At 35.2% G+C, this 25188-nt stretch overlaps 1 protein-coding gene across 6 annotated transcripts in view; it reads right to left on the reverse strand.

Annotated features, from left to right (window-relative positions):
- Positions 1 to 25188, reverse strand: part of LOC112049949 (myotubularin-related protein 3) — an 82559-nt gene that overhangs the window by 54493 nt on the left and 2878 nt on the right. Inside the window, exons 1-2 of one of the 6 annotated variants that reach the window (XM_052882745.1) lie at positions 11567 to 11737; positions 2865 to 3217 (exon numbers count right to left, since the gene is read on the reverse strand). The exons of 1 other annotated variant lie outside the window; for it this stretch is intronic. In XM_052882745.1, the coding sequence (XP_052738705.1) occupies positions 2865 to 3008 (144 nt within the window). In that variant the 5' untranslated portion in view covers positions 3009 to 3217; positions 11567 to 11737. Of the gene's footprint in view, positions 1 to 2864; positions 3218 to 11532; positions 11738 to 25188 lie in introns of those variants that run through there. 4 more of the 6 variants (XM_052882744.1, XM_052882743.1, XM_024088021.2 and 1 more) reach the window with 4 other exon arrangements.

Genomic DNA, 25188 nt, shown 5'->3' on the forward strand with positions numbered 1-25188 from the left:
CTTCAAATTAACAAAACAAAATAGGTATAAAACAATACATAAATGTAATACCACAAGTAAAAAGATACGTTAATGAATAGTAAGATTACAATCAAGGAAAAGAAACACGCACCTGAGGAAATCTTACGAGTTGGTTTGTAAACATCTCTGAAGTTATACCTATCGCTCGCAAGGACGGTCACGGCGGTTACGGAGGTTGCCTAATCGCGGAAACTGTATTGCAACGAAGCCTCGCTTTCATAATAGACTAAGAGCCAGTAACAGCGAGACCTTCGTTTTTATAAAAACTGAAAGTTGAAGTAACTATTTATCTATGGTAGAAGCATGAGCTGACAAACTTTCAGTTTTTATAAAAAGAGGAAGATTTAGCTGTCGCTGGCTCTCTATATATAATGTCAACGTGAAATCTGCACTACATTGAACAACTAAACCATTATTTTTTTACTAAAGTCCACAGTATCAATGCACGCTCAACGCGATATCCATAGAAAGTGAATGATATATTTTAAGTATTATATATATATGTTACAGAGATATTTCATAGTATTATATTATGTTTACATGAATGACGAAAATATGCAATTTCTTCAATCACTTTGATTAAAATTTAGACTGTGTATTATTAATGAAATTCCATCATGTAAAGACAAGGATGCAGAAGAATCCCCACGTATGTATATCAAAAATATATTGAATTATTTTATAATTACAATTTATTTCCATAGTTTAAAGGAAAATTTAGTGGTGACTTTACTAAAATATCAGAATGGAATACAGCAGATATTCCCAGTGTAAGAGATGCAATATTATATCCATCAGGAATGACGCATTCATGTCCCTGAGATTACATTGTGCTGTCCTGTGCTGTAAAATAAGCTCCCCCATTAGTCTCAATTGTCTCAAAATTAACAAACATGAACTGCAATGAACGCGAAGGTTAAATAAAAATTTATAGCTCCTGTAGCATGCTTTCTCTTTGTTATAAGCTTACATGTTAACTCTTTTATATATGACTAGCGGATGCCCGCGACTTCGTTCGCGTGAAACTCGATGTAAACTTTCAAAGCCTACCCCTACTCTACCACTACCATACCCCTACCCTACCCCTACCCTACCACTACCATACCCCTACCCTACCCCTACCCTACCCTACCCTACCCCTACCCTACCCCTACCCTACCCGTACTCTACCCTACCTCTACCTTACGTTGAAATTTTTCCTGAATTTTCTTTGCTATAAACCTCACGAAGCCTGAGACCTTTCCAACGAATGCAAATCCGTGGAAATCGGTTCGTGCGTTCTGGAGTTATAGCGTCAGGAAGGAAAACCCGACTTATTTTTATATAGTAGAGATTTAGTTTCTCTAAAGTCAAAACACTAATCTAGTTACGAGTCCCTTAGATTATTCGTAGAACTCACTGAGTCACTTTCCGTGCCTATCTAGAATATACGAGTAGCTACACCAATTTTAGCAGCTATTACTAGCCTTGACTAGCGTCTTACTTTGCCTGTTCAGCAATTTGTTACCTTTAGTATGTTTCCGAGTCCAACAATTCGCTGAGCTACATTATTATGTCCTATTATTATCGCCTTTTCTATTTTAGATCACGAAAACATAGGTCGTAAGCAAACAAGTAGGTCTTCTGATTTTACATTGAGCTTTTCTATACTATCAATATATTTAACTACGTTTGGATATATGATTACTTATAAAACCAAATGTTAAATAGCAATTGACTGATTATAATGTACCCACTTAATATTCGTAGTTGGCACTTTAGTCTCTTTTCTACATTTAAAAAGGTTATTCAGGAATAGTTTTGCGGTGTTGATATCGCGCGTATGTGATGTTTAATTCATTAGATATGTACCGTCTACGTAAATCGAATTCGAGATGGCTTTTTTGTCTTTTGTCTACGCAAACACTTTTTGCTTTATATGCAAAACTTGTTTTGCCGTTTCCACATTTTTTTGCAACAATATCATCTAAATCAAAGAGAAGTTTTGTGCGAATATTTCATTTTGAGGATGACACGCAAAATAAGGTTTTAGAAGTAGCATCTTAGATAGATACTATTTGGATGGTTGATGATTAAGGGTTCTTTACTTTATAACTCCCGACGCAAAAAGAGAAGAGGGGTGTTATAAGTTTGACGTGTCTGTCTGTGGCACTATAACTCCCGAACGGATGAAGCGTTTTCAATTTGGTTATTTTTGTATTAAGTAAAGGTTACTTGCGCGAGTGTTCTTAGATATGTTTGAGCCGTTTAAAAGTTGTGGGGACGATAAACCGAATGTCTGCAAAAATACTCGAATGGGATCTCAAATGAAAGGGCATTGAAAGAGACTTGATCGAGAGTGTATTTAATAATTTCATGACATTCGGGGGTTTTTCAAAATTTACAATTTTGATAAGCCCCCGAATTTGATTTGGAGCAATTTAATAAATTATTATCAATTTAATTATTCGATGTTAAAGTGAGTTGTTTCTCAATGATCGAAAACCTGTTTAGAAAATAATCAACAAATCTTACAATATAAACAACATAAAGTTTAAAATTACCCCATCCTAAATTAATTACGCGAAACAAACTGCTAAACTAGCGACAAGGAGACGCCCTTAGAGAGTCGTTCTGTCCTCTATCTTTATTTCAGCCTTCGGATCTCATCAGGTATTGCTTGTGCGCTCGCCCAAACCCCCCGGTGACGCCGTAGTGGTCCCACATGGAGCCATCGGCACTTACTCAACACGAAAAAAAAAACACAGTATTTCCCGACCAGTTGGAATAGGAATATTGGTTATATTTAAAAGATATGGCAAATATTCTTTAAAAAAATAATGTTGATAGTGATGATATTATACCTCTTGGAATTCAGGTGAAGGTGGTCGCGGGTACTTAGAAGCAAGGCGTGCGCCCGCACCGCATCCCTGCGTGGCCGGCGGCTCATCTTCAGGATAATACAGATGCACGAAGTCCTCCGTGTCCAAGTACGTATTGATCAGCATACTCCGACTAATAAACTAACGTCTAACCCAAATCAGACTTCCAACACTAATCACTAGTTCAACACACCGCACAAGAACTGTACAATCGAAACATGCTCGTTCTGTAACGTTCCATTTTTCAATGTATATAATTTATTAATAAATAAGTTGTCACTACACTTGTATAATATCACATTTGCACCGCAATTATTCGATCACTCAGTTGACTTCTGTTAAGTAAGGACGTTTGTAATTGAATACGCAGAGTTCTGACGTGTTTGGGTTTGTCAACAGTTTTTTGTTTCGTAAAAACAATTGTGGAGACAGAAATTGTATACAATCAATATATTGTTAAGCGTAACCACAATATTATTGTATAGACTTGTATGTATACAACCGTAGGTATAGACAACTGTAGATATACATCGAACAACAAATATAATCATAAATGAAGTTGAAAAGACCATATTAACGAAACTAGCTGACGCCGCATGGTTTCCGTTCTCGTAGGAATACGGGGGTAATATATATGGGCTATCTAACACTGAAAGATTTTTTCAAATCGGACCAGTAGTTCCTGTGATTAGCGCGTTCAATCAATCAAACAAACAAACTCTTTAAGTTTTATAATATTAGTATAGATGAAAACACCTCAACAATCCATCATCAACAACCTACTAAATAAGTTAAATAACCACGTTTTTGCGAGGTGATTCGTTGAAAACGAATTGCACTTTGTGGAGGAAGTAAGAATGTTTTGTCAGAAGCTAATAGCCATTCAACTACTAAATTGTCGGTGGAATACGTACGCGTGTATTGTGAATAATTTAATTTAACTATTAAACATTAAAACATATCTTCGAATATTTTATGTTCTGTGAAAAAAGCTTCAATAGAAAACGGTTCAGAAATCGGGAGGGAAGTGGAGATACTAGGTTCAGTGATTTTTGGGCGTCAGTATTCCTATCAAGGAAGACAAGCGGACGAATTTTTGATACATATACCTACTATACCTCTACTGTCTAAGCTATCCTGACCTATCTTTCTATATCTAAGGATCTAAGTTGGATCAAACTGCACACGGTGTGCAAATTTGATATAAATGTTAAGTACTTCAGGAGTCCATTGAGGACAAACAAAGTGATTCGATTTATATACTAAGTTATAATACTAGTTATAATATTAACCTTAAAACAACATAATGTTATTGTTTTCAAGAACATAATACTCGTACAAGCAACAGTACAGTTCGTTCACCTCCGGATGTCGGATCGTGCCCTCCGTATCATGCAGGATTGGATGATCCGAAACAGATACGAGTAGGTACATCTGACTATAATCAATCCAAACTAATGGGATGTGTCCAAATTGTTGAAACTGTGAGCCAAATTATTTATAACTCATAGAGGTTAAAGTATTATTTTTAGCTAAGTAATTAGAGTACAATCGAACTATTTTTCTATACGATACCTAATCTATACTTATATTATAAAGAGAAAAGATTTGATAGTTTGTTTGTTTACATTAAAAAGGCTCCGAAACTACTTAACCGGTTTGAAAAATTCTTTAACTGTTGGGAAGCTACACTATCCCCGAGGACTATAGGCTATATTTTATCCCAGTATTCCTACGGCAACGGGAATAACGCAGTAAAACAACGTGGCTTCTGCTACTATTTTATATTTTAATATCCTATAAAAAATAGCAAGTGTTAATCAACTTTAGTAACAATATTATAGGTTATTGAAAACGGTAAGAGGAGAAAAGACATTCCAATGATTCCATTGCTTACGCTACTTGTACCAGGACAGCAAAAGACAGGAAGAGATATAATATCGCTACTAGTAGGTGTTCACTGTTCAACGGATACTCGCTCCACATTCACCGTCTGACGACTACTAGGAATGCGGTCAACTACGCCCAATGCTTCGCAAAACCAAATAATACACGCTGAAGTAAATGCAAAAATGTTTCGGGAATTTTTTATACGAGAAAATAGGTACATTATTAGATAGCGCACACGTCCTGTTTGAAGGATTTGGCCATTAACTTCGTTGGTAACGTTTATTGTGAATATTACAACCACGAATGTTTCTTGTAGTATTATTTGCACAACCACTATTGACGTATTTTGCAACGGCAAATACGGGTACATGAATCCTTTAAGTGGACACGCAAGCTAGTTCCTACAGTTTACAATTTACAGTTGAAATCATTACGTAAACCTTTACACCGCAGTCTTTATTTACTCCCTATTTTATACTCGGTTATCTCAAACATATTATAATAAATAAGTTCAATTGCATCCGTATTATAAAATGAAAATAAAGTAAAGAACCCATTAAAGAAAGACGACTGTGTTAAGCTTAACATTGTAATAACTAACCACTTAGTACTTAGTAAGTTCGTCAGACGCGTATCAACTTTTATTTAAGAATTAGAGCAAAGATTCCCACAGGACCCTTCTTTGGGAGCGTTAACAAAGTTAGAAACTTTATTTTTCTTCTAAAGAAAACAACTTTTAGAAGAGGTCGAGAACCTATAACATAAAAATTAAATGGAAATATATTATTTTTCTGTGCTCTGAATTTTTCCAAATTTCTCGTATAGCACGTGTACAAAATACAAATGTCTGTGACCAACGAATTCGAAATCTATTATTGTTTTGCAATGTAGAGTAACACGTCATGTAATATAGATTCAGAATGAAACAGAATAGATAGCAAAGGGCTCGCGTTTCACACGGACCGCAAGTTGAGAACGGTCCAGTCAACGAGCAGTGTCCATTCACTCTTCTCATGTTACCAACTACCTACTGTCAACGACATTCCTTTGCACAGAGTCAACTCATGAGTTTCACAATTAAGGCACCTACCCACCTAAACTGACGCGATCAATATTCCGTCTGCTACTTTTGCTCCAAAAACTGGATGCCATCATTGCAACAACTCAATCGATCGACAATTGTAAGAAAATAGAACTATGGATAATCTTACCGCTACGGAGACTCAATCGAGTGACTGTTGCAAGAAAATAGAACTATAAAACTGGTAAGGAAAATGGATAAAGGATGTATAACGGTGTAAAAAATAAAGTTATGGCATATGAAAGCAATGGAAGCATATATGCTTCGTATTCAATTTATGTTATATGATCACATTTTTTACGATGTTTCAAGATATCGATACATTTACATAGCCTTAAATTATGACTGTTTATTTAAAGTTACTGCAAATTATGAATTTGCAGTACCTGCATTGTATTTATCATTCTTATGTATCACTTTCTTTGTAATGTGACTCTTGTATTACTTAACGAGTACTATCCGTTCTAATCTTAAGTGGTCTTATTTCTGTATTATTTCTAATGTGTTATAATTTAAGTTAATTAATTGATTATTATTGTTACGCTATCGATTCCAAATTAATAAAATATATCTAATACCTGTACTGTATCTTCACAAGGCTATTAAATAGCATTTGAAGCGCTGTTTACGAACTGCATAGCTTATTTAACACTTTGTGTTTTATCCTCTTTGATAATAATAATAGTTAATTATTCTCACCAATAAGCTTTATTGGAAAGGTCACATAACTTCACAGTTTAGCTTCCTCGCCACGACTGGTACAGGAAAAGCGGCTTTAAACAATTGTGTCTGTTTTAGAAATTGTTATTCCAAATGCAGTGTCTGTGCGGTCAGTTTTGTTTGTAAAACTGGTAAAACTACACCGATACCCCAGTTTACTATACGGCTTCCGTGTTGACACTTGATATCTTTCGTGAGTATACAATTGCATAGGTAAGATTTGATGAATAAAATGTTTTCAATTTAATAAAAACACATTCTAAACCTATCTCAGTTATTTTTATACTGGTTAGGTATTTGTATGCAAAAATATCACAACGAAGGAAGATTTCATTTATACATCATAATAATAATCGTTATTTGTTTAATTATTTCAGTGTATGTTTAATGAATATTAAACTTCCCGTCTAACACAATTTTGACAGTCCTATTGTTAAGGTAATCTAAGAGATCGTTGCTAACGATAAGGTCGCTTATTTAGTTTTAAGTTCTAGAAATGTGTACCTTTCTGTTTATGCAATAAACTTATTCAAATAAATAAATAAGGAACAGGAAATACAAGTATGATTGTGTACAACAGATGTCATCTAAACAAGGTCGCTTTGTGAGTTATCGTGCAAGCAAATTGACCGAGAGCAGAGCTTACAAACAAGGATGATATTTGGCCAAGGTCTATTTTTGGGTGATATCACGAAACGTGTCGAAAAACACGAAGCGATGCAATCCAATGCCAAACGATCTAAGTTTAGAGAATTTAAAGACTGTTGCAATGAACCGTTGCACGATTCCATAACAGACGACCTTAAGAGCCACGCAAGTGAACAAATTGATTGGACCTTTGATCAATCGCTTACGGTTGTCATGAAAACGATGTGAGAAAACAGCTTTTACACAAGTGATATTTTACATTGATAATATAACAATAATACAAAATAAAAACAAATATATTTTTAATACAAAATAACGAAATCATAACGTAAGTCAGGGGCTACTAAAATTTCTTTTAGAATAATTAATATACCAAAACCTATCATAACAGCAAAAAATACTGAAGGTAAATACAAACTTTCACTGAATTTACAAAGACTAAACAAGAGAAACAATAAAATATGTATAATGGAACGAGGCCGGATTTCCGCGTGGAAGGCATACGACCTTGCTATCGATAAACGCTTGTTACGTGTGAGGACTTTTTGTTTTTGACATCGCGAACAGTTAACAGTCGCATCTATGTCACAGACATACTAGATACTTAGATATTTATCCTTCATTATAATTCATATTAATATTATAAACTTGAATGTGTGTGTGTCTCTCTATCTGTTTGTTTGTTTGTCCGTCTTTCACGACAAAACAGAGCGTCGAAATTACGTGATTTTTAAGTGGAAATAGTTGAAAGGATAAAGAGTGTTATAGAATACTAGGTGTGTTGAAGAATCGGTACACAGATTCTGTTACCAAGGAAAAATACCAGAATCTCTCTTCTATGTTCTAAACCGTGTTACCCTGAATTTAGATATCTTTAAAATAATAGTTCCAATAATTAATAAATCAGTCACAAAACATAATTATAATCTTATTTATATGGTACAATTGTGGAATATGATGTTGAGTGAAAAATATACAAAAAGAGTGGGAATATTAATTACAGAGCGTGAAGGCATAGCGAAGTGCAATTTTCACATTGTAGCAACAAACGCATGGCCAATAGCGATAAAATGCTTCGTCAGTGTTGATAAACAAGTTATGCGAACTATTCCGCGAACAGGTGCCAATGCTCATGAGTATAACCTTCAACCTTGAGACTAAGTACTGGGTTTTTGTAGCTCGAGCATTATGAAAACAACGAGCAACTCTAAATGCAAGACAACAAGGAAAACTAACAGTGGAAAACGTACGAAATATTTCATCGCTATTTGTCTTTCATTGACAAATTTATGTTGCTTACAAAATGTATATACTATATGTACATTCTAATGTTATTCAATGTTTAAATGTTAGACTTCTATGTTCGTATTATAATATCGTCGACCTGGCAGAAATATTTAATTTTTAAAAAAATCAATATGTTTTCTTTGATTACCTAGTTAGCTATAAACAAGGATAGATAAACAATTCATTGCAGTCTTATACAAGGTCGCCAAGGCATGATTTACCGAGACTTTTATATACATATAGTATTTCCTATTAAGTGTAAATCTCGTGGAAGTAATTTCTATATATAGGCATATAATAGTGAAGAATACAATCTATACTTATGTAGAATATGGAGGTTCATATTAAATACAATTAGTTTAATCTTCTTTATCAAAAGCATCGACAGTAAATGTCACCTTGGCATATATTCGCAACAAACACGGAAATAAAGTTTTATTGGCCGATTAAGTAAATCTGAGATCTGTCACTGAATAGTATATAATTCTTTATTTAGTAGAATTATGTAAAAATAAGAATGTCTCATGTTTAAAATACTTCTAATTATTATAAAATCTATCTTTTTCTTTGTTATCTAATTGGGACAAGTTTGGGTGTGGACTAATAGAAAAATTAAAAGAAAACATAACATATTCAAGCATTCTTATCAATAACGATAAATCTAACTTTACCTCAACGAGGTTCTTTAGCTGTACGATAAGATAAGGTATTAAAATAATTATCTTCATTATTTTGTAATGTATGTTTACAATATTTTTTTCATTTATTATGACCGCGATCGTTAGCTCTTAGATCTCCCTGTCCTAAAATCCGTTCTTAGCGGACGTCTACCAACTATAAGCTCCTTCCCTGCCGTATTTCATCTTTGTACGTCTATTAGTTTTCGATATTTTGTGATGATTAGTGACCTTTCGCTTTTATAAATATAGAAGATAGATTACAATATTGTAAATAGAGTAGTGTAATAAGTAGTGAAATTAAACGCCGACTATGTGACGTGAGAGGTGGTAACGATTTTCCAAGATCACAGCTGTGTCGCGTGGACCTGCGCAGAACTGAGAGTCCACCACGTGGCAGACAAGCCCTCTAACGACATGTAACGTCTTATACACTGCAAAACGTAACAAATAAAGAGACCAGAAGATTATGTAGCTGTACAAGATAATTTAAGTAACTCTAATCTATCTCTTGAAATGATATATCTGCATACAAGAGTATATGCTTCTAATATAAGTAATGATTTTAAAGATGATTGATTAACAAATCTAAAATTAGCATAATCTTATAAGCGTGAAGTTAGAAATACTTAAATACATTTTGGGGCGGTACGTCTGTATTGAAATTACTTAATCCGTCGGGCCAGACAGACATGCGCAATGAAGCCGATCGCGCCACGTGGCTTTCTCCCGTTGCATAACCTTTCTCCAATGCGACATCAATTACTAGGAGATATAAGCATTTTACGATAATAAGTCTAGACAGTGAAATATACTGGGCCTCATTTTTCCTCAACAATGTCTTGTTTACTAGACTTCAATTTCTAATAGGTTCTAAATTCTCTTGAGCTACTGAACTTTCTATGGTGTAGATTCGTTTTAAGGTTTCTTTAGAGAATGTTAGATATCTTAATTACTTTTAAATTGTGAAAAATATGATATTAGTTTCGAAAAGTTGGGTTGTAGTTCCTCAACATTAAAACGTTTGCAATAAAAGAGTTTAATAAATCGGTAAAGGTCTTACAAAATTGAGTTGAGTTCATTCACATTTTGATATATTTTGTATTGCATTAAATGTAATACGAATAACATCAATTTGAATAGATATTTAAAATAAAAACCCTAAAAACAATAAACGACAATACTCTTTAGAGGAGAATTAATACAATTTTAACCGCAGGCAGAGAAGGTGATTGTTAACTAGAAGTACGACTATCTATCACAAAAAATGTTTTAGAGTTATCTCTTCAACAACGAAACAGTTTAGTACAAATATTTGGATAATAAAATGTCTCAGATGCTATTAAAATGTTACTTATTGAATCCTATAAATGAACGCCCCAGAATGAAAGCACAAATCTGTAGTATTCAATTATTAACGTGCGTATTTGATTCAATTGAGAATTTTACGCATAATAGATAAGAACAAATGGCATTTTAGGGACTAGCAAATATATCATAAACGATTCAATAATGTATTTCCTGAACAGTACAAGAAATCAGATTTCTCTCAATGGTTAAATTCTAGGAAGTAGACGCGGAGAGAATGTGTCTGGCCACGCCTACGGACCCTTTAGTAGTAAATGCTATAGTATAGAATAACGTAGTCACAATGGTGATTCAGCACACAAGCGAACATTATACACATACTGATGCAAATACTGAAGAATGGCAATTGCCGGTGATAAGTTTCTTCTTATAATTAATATTACAAATGCAGATACTTAAATCCAGTTTATAATGACTTAAAATGCAAAACAGCATGGCATGCTATAAACAGCTGTTAAGAAAAACGATTCATTGAGTGATTAGCCAACGTTTTGTGGAACCGGCGACCTCGGACCAAATTGTACTTTGAACAAAGCAATGTTCACTCTTTAAGAACTATTGTAATAGTAATTTACAGGTAAACTTTTGCATCACTTAACTTTTTAGCAGGTAGCAAACAATTTTGTGGGTATGCTAGTACATTTTGTTTATAAACGTTTTCGTCTACCAGTGCTCGTTGGCTATATTGATGGATCATAATTAGCATGACATCGGCATACAAAACTGATGTAGTCTGGACTTCTAAAAGGAAAGCGCGCCATAATGTAACGTGGACGCCACGAGTACGCTATGCCATAATTCCACATCAGTTACTAAACAAACTGATTATGTCAAGAATAATTTAATAGTAACCGCTTTACAAATCACATGACAATCAATTGCACATCATTCCATTATTTCTGCCACCACAATCTTATGAAACCATGTGCCAAACACGTCGGAACGCTCGGCTAGTCGCACGATAAATTCCAATGCGGACCTCACAGATCTAACCGTTTCCTGCGACACTTTACAATATAATCCATTTATACTTGTCGAACACTTCGCAAAACCACAAATATGAAAACTGGATATTGACAAGAGCGCGGATGTGATGTCTATCCATATTATAACAGATGAAAAGCGGTGTCGCATAGATTATGCGACGGTCGCGCGCGGCAGCTGCGAAGCAACTGGAGTCACGAATGCACGACGCGCGGGGCGGGGGGAGGAAGGGCGCGAAAGGCGCGCGCGGGGAGCTCTCGGCGTCTACACTGCGGTTCACTTACTATAGACTCTAGGGGCAGCCCATAGTGAATTTATTTATGCAACGTGAGCGCGTGCGTACTCATTAACCTCCTATTCAGTATTTGCTCCGGTACAAAGTTCCATGGTATTATTTTCATTAAAATTCATGGATTATGAGTATTTCCACTTGTGTTTTTGTTTGGAATTGTATGTTTATTGTACATGGATTAGGTATGTTGCACTTGTAAAATAATTATGAGGATCCACCGCTATAAACGATAAAAAGATTAGTGTCAAGATAAAAAGATGAGTAAAGTAACCTTAATAGATAGAGATAAGAAAATAACAAATAATAATATCAATAAAGTGTGCTTATTTATTATAATTTAATAAAATACTATCTAAGATGAGATGGTAAAAATACTTTCACTGATGAAAAGGGCAATGATGATGTATAAAATGTTACTAAATTCAGACTTTCATAACGTCATGACTGAATGTAGAAAACTAATACGGAGTTTAAAGACATGGCTACTTTTTTAAAATCTCTTAAAAATCAGCTACAACTTTGTCTGTTAACTGTAAATACCGTTCATTTTACTTCACTTCATGCACAATGACAATTATTTTCGACCATTTTGAATTTATTATTTGCATAATTTCTCACTTATCTACGGTAATTATTATACCAGTAGAGAAACGAGAAGTATTCTGTACCGGTTACATAAAAATAGTAAAACGGACACCAGTCAACCAATTTTGCTTCTTATAGTACATAATTCTAAAGATCAACTAGCATTATTTTCCTCTGCTTCAATCACACGCATTCGTTTGCCTTCACTTGAAAGATTATGCATAGCATTTGTATCATTTCCTGACATTTTTACAATCAAGGGATATTTAAATATCACTATTTGACATATCACAAAAAAAAACAAATATCACAATCGAGTTACACATTACATTGACATTATACGTACTTGTAATTGCATTAATTTGAACGTGCACAACGAGTATAAATGCAAGTTTTATAATTTCAGTTACCTGTCAACTGTTTGATTATCTAAAACATAAAACCTTGCAGTAGTTAATACGTTTCAATTAAAATGTTAAATATTTGTTACGTCATTGTTGTTAACGGAAGTGGTCCATATTCAAAAATACTCTTTCGACATGGTAGAGCGAAGGTTCGTGGAGTTCGTCACGTAGGCTATTTCTTGTCTTGCTTGTAGGTTAAGGGCATAGCTATTTAAACTGACGCTTCTAAAGATTGCAGTGAGGTAGGCAGCGTTTCTTTCACGTCCAGATTAGCTTTCTATTGAAATGTGCATACGGCTTATGACTTACGTTACTCATAAACATTAATTTCGCTAGTATCAGGGTAATTAATTAGTAGATTTCAAGTCAGTTATTATAGGTAATTTATGGATTTGCTGCAAATGCGGGTCAATAATAATCTTATTATTATATTATTAATGTAAATCATTTCGAGAATTGGTATTTAGATAATGAATCAAATTCTGAAAATTTCAATTGTTTTTGAGGGTAAAATTGAGATTTATTTAATTTTACTGTTGCGACTTCGTTTTTTGGAGAATATTTTTTGATTTTCTTTTGTAACTTGACTAAATCTATAAATAATAAGAATAGACAAGTAAACTTTTATCATGTTAAAGTAGTAGGTACAACCTACAGTGATGTTCAAATTTAAAGACTTGCCAGATGATATAATAGCTTCTTTAGATTATTTAGCTTATAATATAATTTTATAGATGTATATAATAGCTGACGACAAAAATTGTCTACTACTCTTAGAAGTAGTGGCCCTACAACTAACTAAACCAATTAGACATATCATCATCATCATGAATGATGTCGAATTAGTTTAGTTGGTTAATTAATAAAGTAATTCTCTGGATGTGTGAAGTCTGCCAATCCGCATTGGGCCAGGGGGTGGACTATTGGCCTAACCCCTCTCATTCTGAGAGGAGACTCGAGCTTAGCAGTATATGGATTGATAATGATTAAACTAATAATTACTAAGAGATTACGTCTGAAGATAATAGAAGTAAACCAAACGGGGAAAAAAAACCAAAGAAGAGACAGTTACTACTAATAAAAAAACGCGAAAGTTTGTACGTTGGATTTGTTTGGTTTGTCGGTGTTTGCGAGATTAGCTAAAAAAACTGATGGTTATGATAGTGTGTATGTTTGTTGCTCTTCACGTCGTGATTACTGAACCGAATTAGCTGAAATTTGGAATTGAGATAGATTATAGTCTGGATTAACACATAGACACTGTCACGGAAAAGTGACATATTTATTTTTCGCGGGTAAGGGTAGGGCGCAGCTAGTGATGTAAAATAGAATTACAATGAATGGAAAAGAATGACATGTGGGATTAGGATAGAGAGATGATGATGCTATTATCGCGATGGTTATAGTCATCAACCCATATTCGGCTCACTGCTGAGCTCGAGTCTCCTCTCAGAATGAGAGGGGCAAGGCCATTAGTCCACCACGCTGGCCTAATGCGGATTGGCAGACTTCACACATGCAGAGAATTAAAATAATTCTCTGGTATGCAGGTTTCCTCACGATGTTTTCCTTCACCGATTGAGACACGTGATATTTAATTTCTTAAAATGCACACAACTGAAAAGTTGGAGGTGCATGCCCCGGACCGGATTCGAACCCACACCCTCCGGAATCAGAAGCAGAGGTCATGTCCACTGGGCTATCACGGCTCCTTGTCCACTGGGCTATCACTATCACGATGGTTATTAATAACGAATCTGTGAGACTACTAGGAAAATATAATTGTAGCACTTCGCAAGGATTGTATTTCAAAGGAAATCGTAGGGCTTCAATGCGGAATGCCGCCTAGACGCCACTTCAGAGCACTTGTAGTTCTTTGCCTAATAATAAAAAATCGACAGACTGAAAAGAAAGCGTTTTAAGTACCAAGTCTACAAAGAGAAGTTCTTAGCTCTTATAATAATCAAGATAAGACGGCGGATATAATTAAGCTAATCGCAACAGTAGCGTTTTAATAGGTTGTTTGAAATTAAAATTATTTTTTCAGACTTCTATTGATGTATGTATGGAGGTTTGTATATCCGTGATTTTCTCTAAAAGAAAAAATAAGATTTAAATACTTACAAATTTTTCAAGGGCTACTTTTGAAACGTTTTTAAAAAGACATCATCCATTTTGTTCCACATGAAACGCTTGAATAGATAATATTCTATTTCTGTTTAGATATTTACAATAATATTAGTATGAATTCACAAGAATATTGATACAACATTGGCAAGTCGATGACCTTTGTTTGCGATAAGCGGTCTGAGGTAGAGACCAAGGCCTTGCACGTGGTTTTTCCTGCGTGATTTACTACGTACGAGTGGTTATGTAGGTACGTGATAACCAACATGGTACAAAATTTATATTTATACAGACGCCCGCGACTTCGCCCGCGTGGAATTCAGGTTTTTAAGAAATCCCGCGGGTACCATGCATTTTTTCGGGATGAAAAGTAGCCAAAGTGTAAAATCTATTTCCATTCCAAATTACACCCAAATCGCTTTAGCAGCTACAGCACAAAGGAGGAACAAACATACACACTTACACACACACTTTCACAGAAACTTTCGTTATTATAATATTAGTGTGATAAACATAATATAGCAATGAATCCCTGTTTCCCTTTGACACTCGAACGCTATGTTAATTTGAGAACAATTTAACAGATTTCATTCGATCGTCTTTAATTTAATGTGCTCTAAATTCTAATACTTTGAAGGAAATTTAACAAAATAGCGCAAAAATTAGAAACACTCAACGAATATTTAAACGTAGATGAGAGAGAGAGACAGTATATTTAATAATTATTGTGCTTTTAGCACACCGTTGTTGTTTAGGGTTCCGCAGCTGTTTAGGCCATCTATACTATAGATATAAAGAGATATATAGACAAATTCAAAACTCACACTATAAAGTCATAAAAACTTTGTTAAAGAATAGCGTAAATGACACATAAGTCTTAGAGTAAATCACGGCCATGCAAGTATAAGTAATGATTGCCAATGACAACGGTTAGTGGTTTACAAAATTGAACCATCTTATATTAAAATTGTACTGTTATCCTTTTTAAAAGATAGTAATTCATTATTATTTACCGTGAAAGCCCAGTGGATAGCCCTCTGCCTCCGATTCCGGAGGGCATAGTATCAGATCCACTCCGGGGCATGCACCTCTAAGTTTTCAGTTATGTGCATTTTAAGAAATTAAATATTACGTATCTCAAACGGTGAAGAAAAAAACATCCTGACAAAACCTGCAAACCTGAGAATTTTGTTAATTATCTACGTGTGTGAAGTTTGCTAATCCGCACTGGGCCAGCGTGGTTGACTATGGGCCTATGAAGACTCGTGCTCAGCAGATGATAAGGATGATACACAAAATTAAGCATAAGTACATATTATAATTGTAGAGTGTTATCCAGTTTAAAGAATAAGAGTATCTAATTAAAAGTTCTCCCATAATTTCTTTAAATAAACTGTCATCTAAGAAAAAACTGTACACGTAACTGTGACATGTTAGGTGACTGCACTCGAAACCGATTGATGATTGATGGATGACCAAGAGATGTGAAGGTCATCTATTACAAACAGTACAAGTGCATGAAAACAAACTGATATCTGTTATCAGTACAAGTAATTAAGGCTGCGTGCACGCGGTAGACTTTATTTCTATTAGTATGCGACGATGAGGACACAAAATTTATTAGTCAATTAAATATAGATCATTTATTCTAATTTGCTTGCTTCTAAAAATAATGCTTTAGATTTAAAATTTATAGTAAGTGGGCATCACGGGCATGGTGATGTGTGTGGAATCTAAAGAAGCAACAGCAAAGAGAAATGTATTTTCAAAGTAATCTATTTAAAATAATTAAAAAAAGCTTTACATAATAGAAACATACAGAATAGAAACATATTGGAAGAGTTTTGTAGTAAATAATGGCCTGGCACCTGGCACAACACCACTAGGTTTATGATATAGCACTGAAAAGAGGTTAAAAACGACTCAAGGAGTCGTTTTAGTTTAAGATCATTAAACAAGTAAAGTTTTTGAGTATGAAATGGTATTAACTGAATCTACGAATACGAAACCTATTTCAAAAAATATTTTATAATAGAAAGCCACGTTAAATGTAATTGTCATGTGTCAGGTGAATGCACAAGCAAAATGTGTAAATGTGCAGAGCACCAGGCAAAAATTGTTTAGATTTTATCGTAACTAACTTACTAACTAAACGTAACTACTTTTTAACTGTCCACGCATTTAACTTAAAAACTGCAGATGATCCTAATTTGTCCATTCGGTATTAGTCGTGAAACCTTTCAAACTCCGCTTTCAAGTTGTCACGACTTTTTAACGTCACCCAGACAAATCAATCTCGATTGTCGATCGTGTGCAACAGGTCTATAGCTTCGGTCACGCGAAGGTGCTCGTGCCTTGCTTTGTCAATAATGTCCTAAATACATTTTTATTAGCTATTATTTTGAAATGATTAAAAAAGATGAGTTTTAAAACAATGAACACTGCGATTACCGTTTACAATTGACATCCATTAATGTTAATAATAATTACTTTTCTTTTCGGTTGAAAAGGTACCAGATATTCAAGTGGTTCTAGGTGCATAGGCACTGAACTTCTGAAGAAAGCACAGTGAGGAGGACCGTTGGCTCACCCAGACGCTTGGCGGTCACAGGGTGCTCAACACCTATCTCTTCGCGATCGGGAAAGCTCCTAGCAAAAATGCTTCTTTCGCTTTTTCTTTTTGCGAAGAAAGAGACACTTCAAGGTACGCTATCTTTGAATGTGTCGCCAGTAGAGACCTGAGTCTACTCGCACAAGGAACGAGCAGTAATGTAGATCTTAAAAGCCTGATCACACGTATGTTGTCAAGATCAAGATTGGCAGAGACATGGGCAAATTCTAAGAGCGATTACGCCGAGGAGAGAAGAGAGAGAAAAAAAGGATAAACAGAAAAGAGAAAATAACGTATGTTGTCTAGTGAGCAAGATTGGCAGAGACTTGGGCAAATGCTAAGAGCGATTATGCTGAGGAGAGAAGAGTGAGATGACAGTGGACCTACCTACTTGATTCTCTAATAATATATATTATTCGAATTTCAAAAAGTAAGTACTCTAAAGTATTTGTAAGATTTCACAAGGCTCTATTTGACTGTAAAGGTCTTCCAAGTTTCTATAATTCCTAATTAATACATGTAAATGGCTTTAATAAATCGTTTTCTTGCTTGTCTTGCTATATTCTTAGCATATATAATCTTAATCTTGATTTTCGCTTACTTGTTGACAAATATCTCTCAACGATAAACACAATTATTATTTTATTCATACAATGCGCGATGTAGATAGCAACTTGGCGTCTACTCGATCGCATCTAGAGACCACCGAATAAACTTCACAATTTACGAACACAATACACGTGAAGTGGAAATAAAATTGTCCCCGTAGTTATTTTCGACGCTCCTGCCTTCGTTTGCGGGGAATTCGGATTGTTTAAACTTTATTGTAAAAATTGCATGAAAATCTGACTTAATAAGATTATCGTGTGATGTGACGTATCCTTTTTAAATTCAATTTATATAAATGAGAAAAAAATATAAAAATGTGTTTAGCCTTTTCCGAGTGACTCAACTATGTTACCTACCTGTCATATTACAATTTATCTACACTATTATTATAAAGTTGCGAGTATGTGAGGTTGTAACTAATCTCTGAATCTAAACTAAACCGATTATGAAAATTCTTTAATTAATAGAAAGCTACGTTATTTGTGAGTGTCATAGGCTATATTTTATTACCCTATTCCTACGAGAATTTCTGATATTTATAATCTCGTGTTGCCCACGATTTGGTCATTGCTAATTGCTTATTACTTAACTTTACGTCCGATTTCAAATTTTAAAAAAGGACAGAAGTTTTGTTCCTCAACATACTTACTTATGTGTTCTAAGTAAATATGAACCAAAAAAATAATAACATTACACATCAAATTCATAACGTAACGTATTTAAACTAAATTATAGAAAAGTAAGGTTTACAAAATTTATACAAAAAATTATTTCCATACTTGAATTTTGTTTTTCGGTTTGTGGGCCGATCTATGTCTGTGCTAAATTTAACCAAATTACTTAGATGCAGCGATTTAGCCGTAACAACGACTAGGAGTTTAATACTTTGGTATTTATAATATAATACATATAGGACAGATTTACTTTGGTATTTAGCTATAATATAATATATTATAAATACATAATATATTTATAACATTAGAAATCAACTAAAGTATAGAAAAGAAGGGCATTCCATAAAAACTCTCTTCCTTATTTGAATTTCATTTTCACTGGTTGAGAACAAATCTATCTCTGCACTAAAAATCAAATTAGATTCAGCAGTTTAGACGTAAAAGAGTTACGATGACGTTATCAACCCATATGCGGCTCACTGAGCTCGAGTCTCCTCTCAGAATGAGAGGGGTTAGGCCAATAGTCCACCACGCTGGCCCAATGCGGATTGGCAGACATCACACGCAGAGAATTAAGAAAATTCTCTGGTATGCAGGTTTCCTCACGATGTTTATCCTTCAGCGTTTTTGACACGTGATATTCAGTTTATTAAAATGCACACAACTGAAAAGTTGGATTCGAACTCGGATTTGAACGGATTCGAACCTCCTAAAAGAGTAACTGGGAGTAACAAACGGACAGATTTACTTTGGCATTTATAATATAATTATGTAGGATGATATGCATTTTTATGCGGCGAGTCTCCGGGCGCGGACAGAAATAGCAGCGCGCGCGACGTGGTCGTGGTGGATACGTTCATGGTTCTGATACGAGTAATGGCGACAAATGGTGCGGTGCAAGCCTCGGGAGCCAGATGCTTTTTTTTTTGTTCTCTTTCCTTTGTCTATCGTAGTCTTTGGATGATTCGATTAAATGACTGTTATCTACTTATATCGTTTCGGGTTTTGCAATTCCACTGGTGTAGCGTTCCTTTGGGAACTAGTAATTTATTGTGTAAGTGCCGTAGCCTTCTTAATGGGAGCCTCAGGCCTCAGCGGCATCACTAGGGACTTTGGACGAACGCAGAAGCATCGCCTGATGGGGCTCGAAGGCAGAAGCAGAGAAAATGGGTGGAACGACTCTCGAAGGGCGTCACCTTTGAGATTCGGAGCAGGGCCGTTAGGCTACATTTTACTCCCGTATTCGTATTCTCACGGGTAATTTTTAGCTGGTGGGAGGGTTCGACAAGGACGTACCGCCAAGCGATGTAGCGTTCCGGTACGATGTCGTGTAGAAACCGAAAGGGGTGTAGATTTTCATCTTCCTCCTAACAAGTTAGCCCGCTCCCATCTTAGATTGAATCATCACTTACCATCAGGTGAGATTGCAGTCAAGGGTTAACTTGTAAAGAATTAAAAAAAGGGATCTACGCGGGTGAAACCGCAGGGCGTCGACTAGTCTTCAATAAAATAATATAAAAGATATGGTCGTTTGTAACTTGCACCACTACCAGACGCACTCTGGTGCAGGCGCCCACTCAAGGTCATTGCATTTGCGTGCACGCACCGTGCCAGCATCACAATTTATTTATATGTAAAAATACTTCACCGTCAACCTTAAACTGCATGTCCTATTCGTTTTGCCCATTACAGGGTCGGTGAAGGTAATTAATTCTAAATTGAGCAACTTAATTATTTGCTTTTATTTTTATTCTTTACAAGTTAGCCCTTGACTACAATCTCACTTGATGGTAAGCGATGATGCAGTCTAAGATGGAAGCGGGCTAACTTGTTAGGAGGAGGATGAAAATCCACACCCCTTTCGGTTTCTACACGGCATCGTACCGGAACACTAAATCGCTTGGCGGTACGTCTTTGCCGGTAGGGTGGTAACTAGCCACGGCCAAAGCCTCCCACCAGCCAGACCTGGACCAATCAAAAAAATCTCAATCTGCCCAGCCGGGATCGAACCATGGACCTCCGTTTTGTAAATCCACTGCGCATGCCACTGTGCCACGGAGGCCGTCAAATGCTAATAATAAGCAGTGAAATCAGTTTGATGATTATTTAGACAAAGTTACATGCACTTAAATTCGTGAAGTAGGAGGAGTTTCTGTTTTTTTAACCCCCAACGCAAAAAGAGGGGTGTTATAAGTTTGACGTGTCTGTCTGACTGTTTGTGGCACCGTAACTCCCTAACGGATGAAGCGATTTTTTTAAGATTTTTTTTCTATTTGAGTGTTCTTAGACATGTTTGATTGAGCCGTTTAAAAGTTGTGGGATGTGAAAGTGGCGAAGATTAACTGAATGTCTCGCAAATATACTCGAGTGGGGTCTCGTATGAAAGCGCAATTAAAGAGAATATTACTTGCGTGTGACGTCACAAGCAAGTGAAGCAATTAAACTGTCGGGAATATCGCAAATACATATTCAAATTCTTATAAGTAAACTTACTATAAATTCTTGTTTACATTATTGTTTGATCGATTTAATTAGTCGATAAAAAAAATGTTGTTCAATAAAAAAAACATATTTAAAATGTTAAACCGTATTCAAAAAAAGGTGAAAAAAAACATCAAAATTATTTACAGCATTTTTTTAACCGTTTATTTTTTTTAATAACTATTTATTTATTTATTTATGTCCGTAGCATTAGAACTTTAAACATGCAATGAAGCTAATAACACGTTTTCCTAGTGACTAAAACACACTTAACTCTATCTCAAAAACTAATTATTACTTAACGACTTCCCAATTCTATTTTAAAGGTATAATAAGATACATACATACTACATGATGAATATACAAGTAAATATTGCGTAAAACATAATGTACATTGTGTTTTCCTATCTTAATAGTTGAAAAAAGTCTGCTTGTTATTTATCTTGCATATATAAATATTTACTTAAGGACGACTATACTTAGAAGCAGTGGCTTTAATTATTATTTATTCTGTTGTAGGTATTATTAAGCAAGTTTATTTTAAGACAACCTTAGAAACATGTATAACTAGGATAACCAACTAATTTGATATAAATGAAGATAAATTTATGTGTATTCCGTTATATCAATTATGCAATTATGTGTAGATATTATATGTATATATTTATGTCATTAAATAATAATTTAACGTATCATATTATTTTTTCTTTATGTGTGCCCATTCCTAGTATTTGTTTTTTATTTTTTTGGATTTGGCCTGAAAGAGATCGTTCATTAAGAAATTAACTACGTTTCTAAATTCATATATTGTTCGTTTTAACTTATTATTTTATTTTTGACTAGCGGACCCGGTCAAGCTTCGTTTTGACATAAGTGCACTTATTCTCTATCCCTACTCTACCCCTACCCAACCCTACCCCTACCCTACCCTACCCCTACCCTTACCCTACCCCTACCGCTTGACTCTTAAACGTTTGTATGGGAAATAGAAAAGGGCAGTTTTTAGGGTTTTCCCGGAAATTATTTGATTTTTTCTCACCTTTTAAACCTTCCCTATACCTCCACGAACATTTCAAGACCAATATAAGATAAATCCGTTAAGCCGTTCTCAAATTTTAGCGAGACTAACGAACAGCAATTCATTTTTATATATATAGATAGATATACCGACAATAAAGAATATTTGACAGCAATATAGCAATGGCGGGATAAAATAATTATGGTAGTACTGTAGCAGTCTGATAACGTCGATAAGATCAAATTCTTTTCCCTTTATGTGTGTACGAAGAGCACTTCTACTAGGAAAATCATTAATTTTGTCATAGATAAAAATATATGATTCTTTAAATCGTTTTATTTAGCTTGTTATGAAATTAGTAATTGAAATTTGAACCTCTTCTAGTTGACAGTTAGATCTGATATTTGGTACACACTTTTCAGTGCCCAATGTCAAACCCAAGATGGTAGCCTCTACAAAATAGAGGTTAACATAAAATTTTTTCACAATTTGCTCAATATGAGCATCAAAAGAAAGAGTTTTACTAGTAGAAAAAAAATACAAATTCAATATGACTGCCAACAAAATGATGAATTGCATATCTTTTAGGATTATGTATTGAGGGATTTAATTGGACGCATGGTTACACTAATCGTGGCGGACCAGGATGCACAATGCACATGCGGCTGGGTTCATTTAGTCTCTACGTGTTTATACTATTAAATTGAGATCGTGACTTCAAACCGTGACGTTGTAGACTGTTGGATAAACAAACCAATGAATAGATTCTTTCAATGGACTTCCGAACGAAAGCGGTTGTAAATCACGAGGCTTAAAACTACTGGGTTATATAAGTTTAACCAACTAGGCAACGCTCCGCTACGTTTCACCCGCGTAGTTCTCGTTCCCGTGAGCGTACGATATTAAAATATAGCCTACAACACTCGCTAATAATGTGGCTTTTAGTGGTAAAAGAATTTTCAAAATCTGTTCAGCAGATCCAGAGATTACCCTATTTACCCCTACAATAGCACAAATTTTACCTCGTAAGTATAAGTACCGATAGATCCATTGTAAAGGAGGGTTCAACACCTAGAGGTCGTGTGTTCAATACCCGCCTGCTGGACTATTGTCGTACCCGGGGTGGTTCCTAAGGTGATTGACACAATCGTCAGAAATTATGAGAGGTTATTTGTGAGATTTCCTTTGGAATGGAAAAATATTACCGCGTTTGTAGCTGAAAAACATAAATGCAAGAGTTCAAAAACAAGTGGTAGATAATAATAATTCTTGTTGAAATGGATATTATTATGAATATCATATTTTTCGTACTCATTCATTCACATGACAATTCAAATTCGAAAAGCTTGAAGGAATTGAAGGAGGTTTATAGTAGGCGTCCACAGATCCGCACCGTACGCATCGGACGCATCGCATCAAACGGCATTTTAATTTTGCGTTAGGTCCATAAAAACCGTTCGATGCGGATCAGCGGACGCACTTGTATGACTTTCTATACAAAGGAGATGGTCCATTTCAGGTCCACTTTTGTACCCCGTGTCATTAAAATTTAAAAAATACAAGGATTTTATTAAAATTTAAGTAAATAAATCTAACTAAGTAAATAGAAATAAATAAAATAAAAACTCAAGTTTTTGAGTTTTATCTAGATGGCGCCCATAGAGCAACTATGACATGACAATTGACAGCAAACGTCAAATCGACTACTGCATTGAAATCGTCATCTGTCCGCCTTAATTATCCATAATAATGTTGCATTTCTTGAGAAATAATGAATATTATTTCGAAAGAATTAAAGTAAATTCGTAGATTTATATAATCAAAAATAGTTAAAAAAAATATATTTTCTTTTATTTCCGCTAGGGTACAATAACTGATCCTGGGCTCCATACAATTTTAGACTCTCTTTCGCTTTTATATATTTAGATTAATGACGTTAATACTCATAAAATAAGAAGACATTTTAAGATTACTAATTAGTAAAGTGAATTTGATTTTCATTACTTGCCCAAAATGCTTATTACTAAGAAGATTTGCATGTTTTCGTCACGCTTGGCGTCACGGCAGACAAAGATCGCTAACTTCTTCAATTGGCTTTAATAGTCCTCTATAATTCAAAGCTAGTCTTTTTACTTTGTAATTCATGTTATCTGAATATATCTATATAGTCTAGACTAATGTTTAGAGGTAAAAGTTTGTGGTATTGTAGAAAGAAATCTCTGGATCTACTAAACCGATTTTAAAAATGATTGTACCATAAGAAAGCCACATTAGTTGCGAGTGTCATAGGCTTACTTTATCCCCGTAATTTTACGGGAACGGTAACTATGCGGGCGAAACCACGGGGCGTCGGTTACAGCTTGGCAACTTCGTTCGTAACACTCCCGATGGCCCGCGCGGGCCGGGGGCGTGTAGCGATGAATGAAAAACCCACGACTGATGCACCTCACTTCCCCGCACACACGATTTCCACACCCGCGCAGTCTTTCTTTTTTTTTTATTCTGTACAAGTTAGCCCTTGACTACTATCACACCTGATGGTAAGTGATGATGGAGTCTAAGATGGAAGCGGGCTAACTTGTTAGGAGGAGGATGAAAATCCACACCCCTTTCGGTTTCTACACGACATCGTACCGGAACGCTAAATCGCTTGGCGGTACGTCTTTGTCGGTAGGGTGGTAACTAGCCACGGCCGAAGCCTCTCACCAGCCAGACCTGGGCCAATTAAGAAAACCTCAATCGGCCCAGCCGGGGATCGAACCCAGGACCTCCGTCTTGTAAATCCACCGCGCATACCACTGCGCCCGTTCGCCCGCATATCATCAGACTGTCATCAAGGAGCTTTCTAGT

This window comes from Bicyclus anynana, chromosome 8, assembly GCF_947172395.1.
Source record: "Bicyclus anynana chromosome 8, ilBicAnyn1.1, whole genome shotgun sequence".
NCBI lineage: Eukaryota > Metazoa > Arthropoda > Insecta > Lepidoptera > Nymphalidae > Bicyclus > Bicyclus anynana.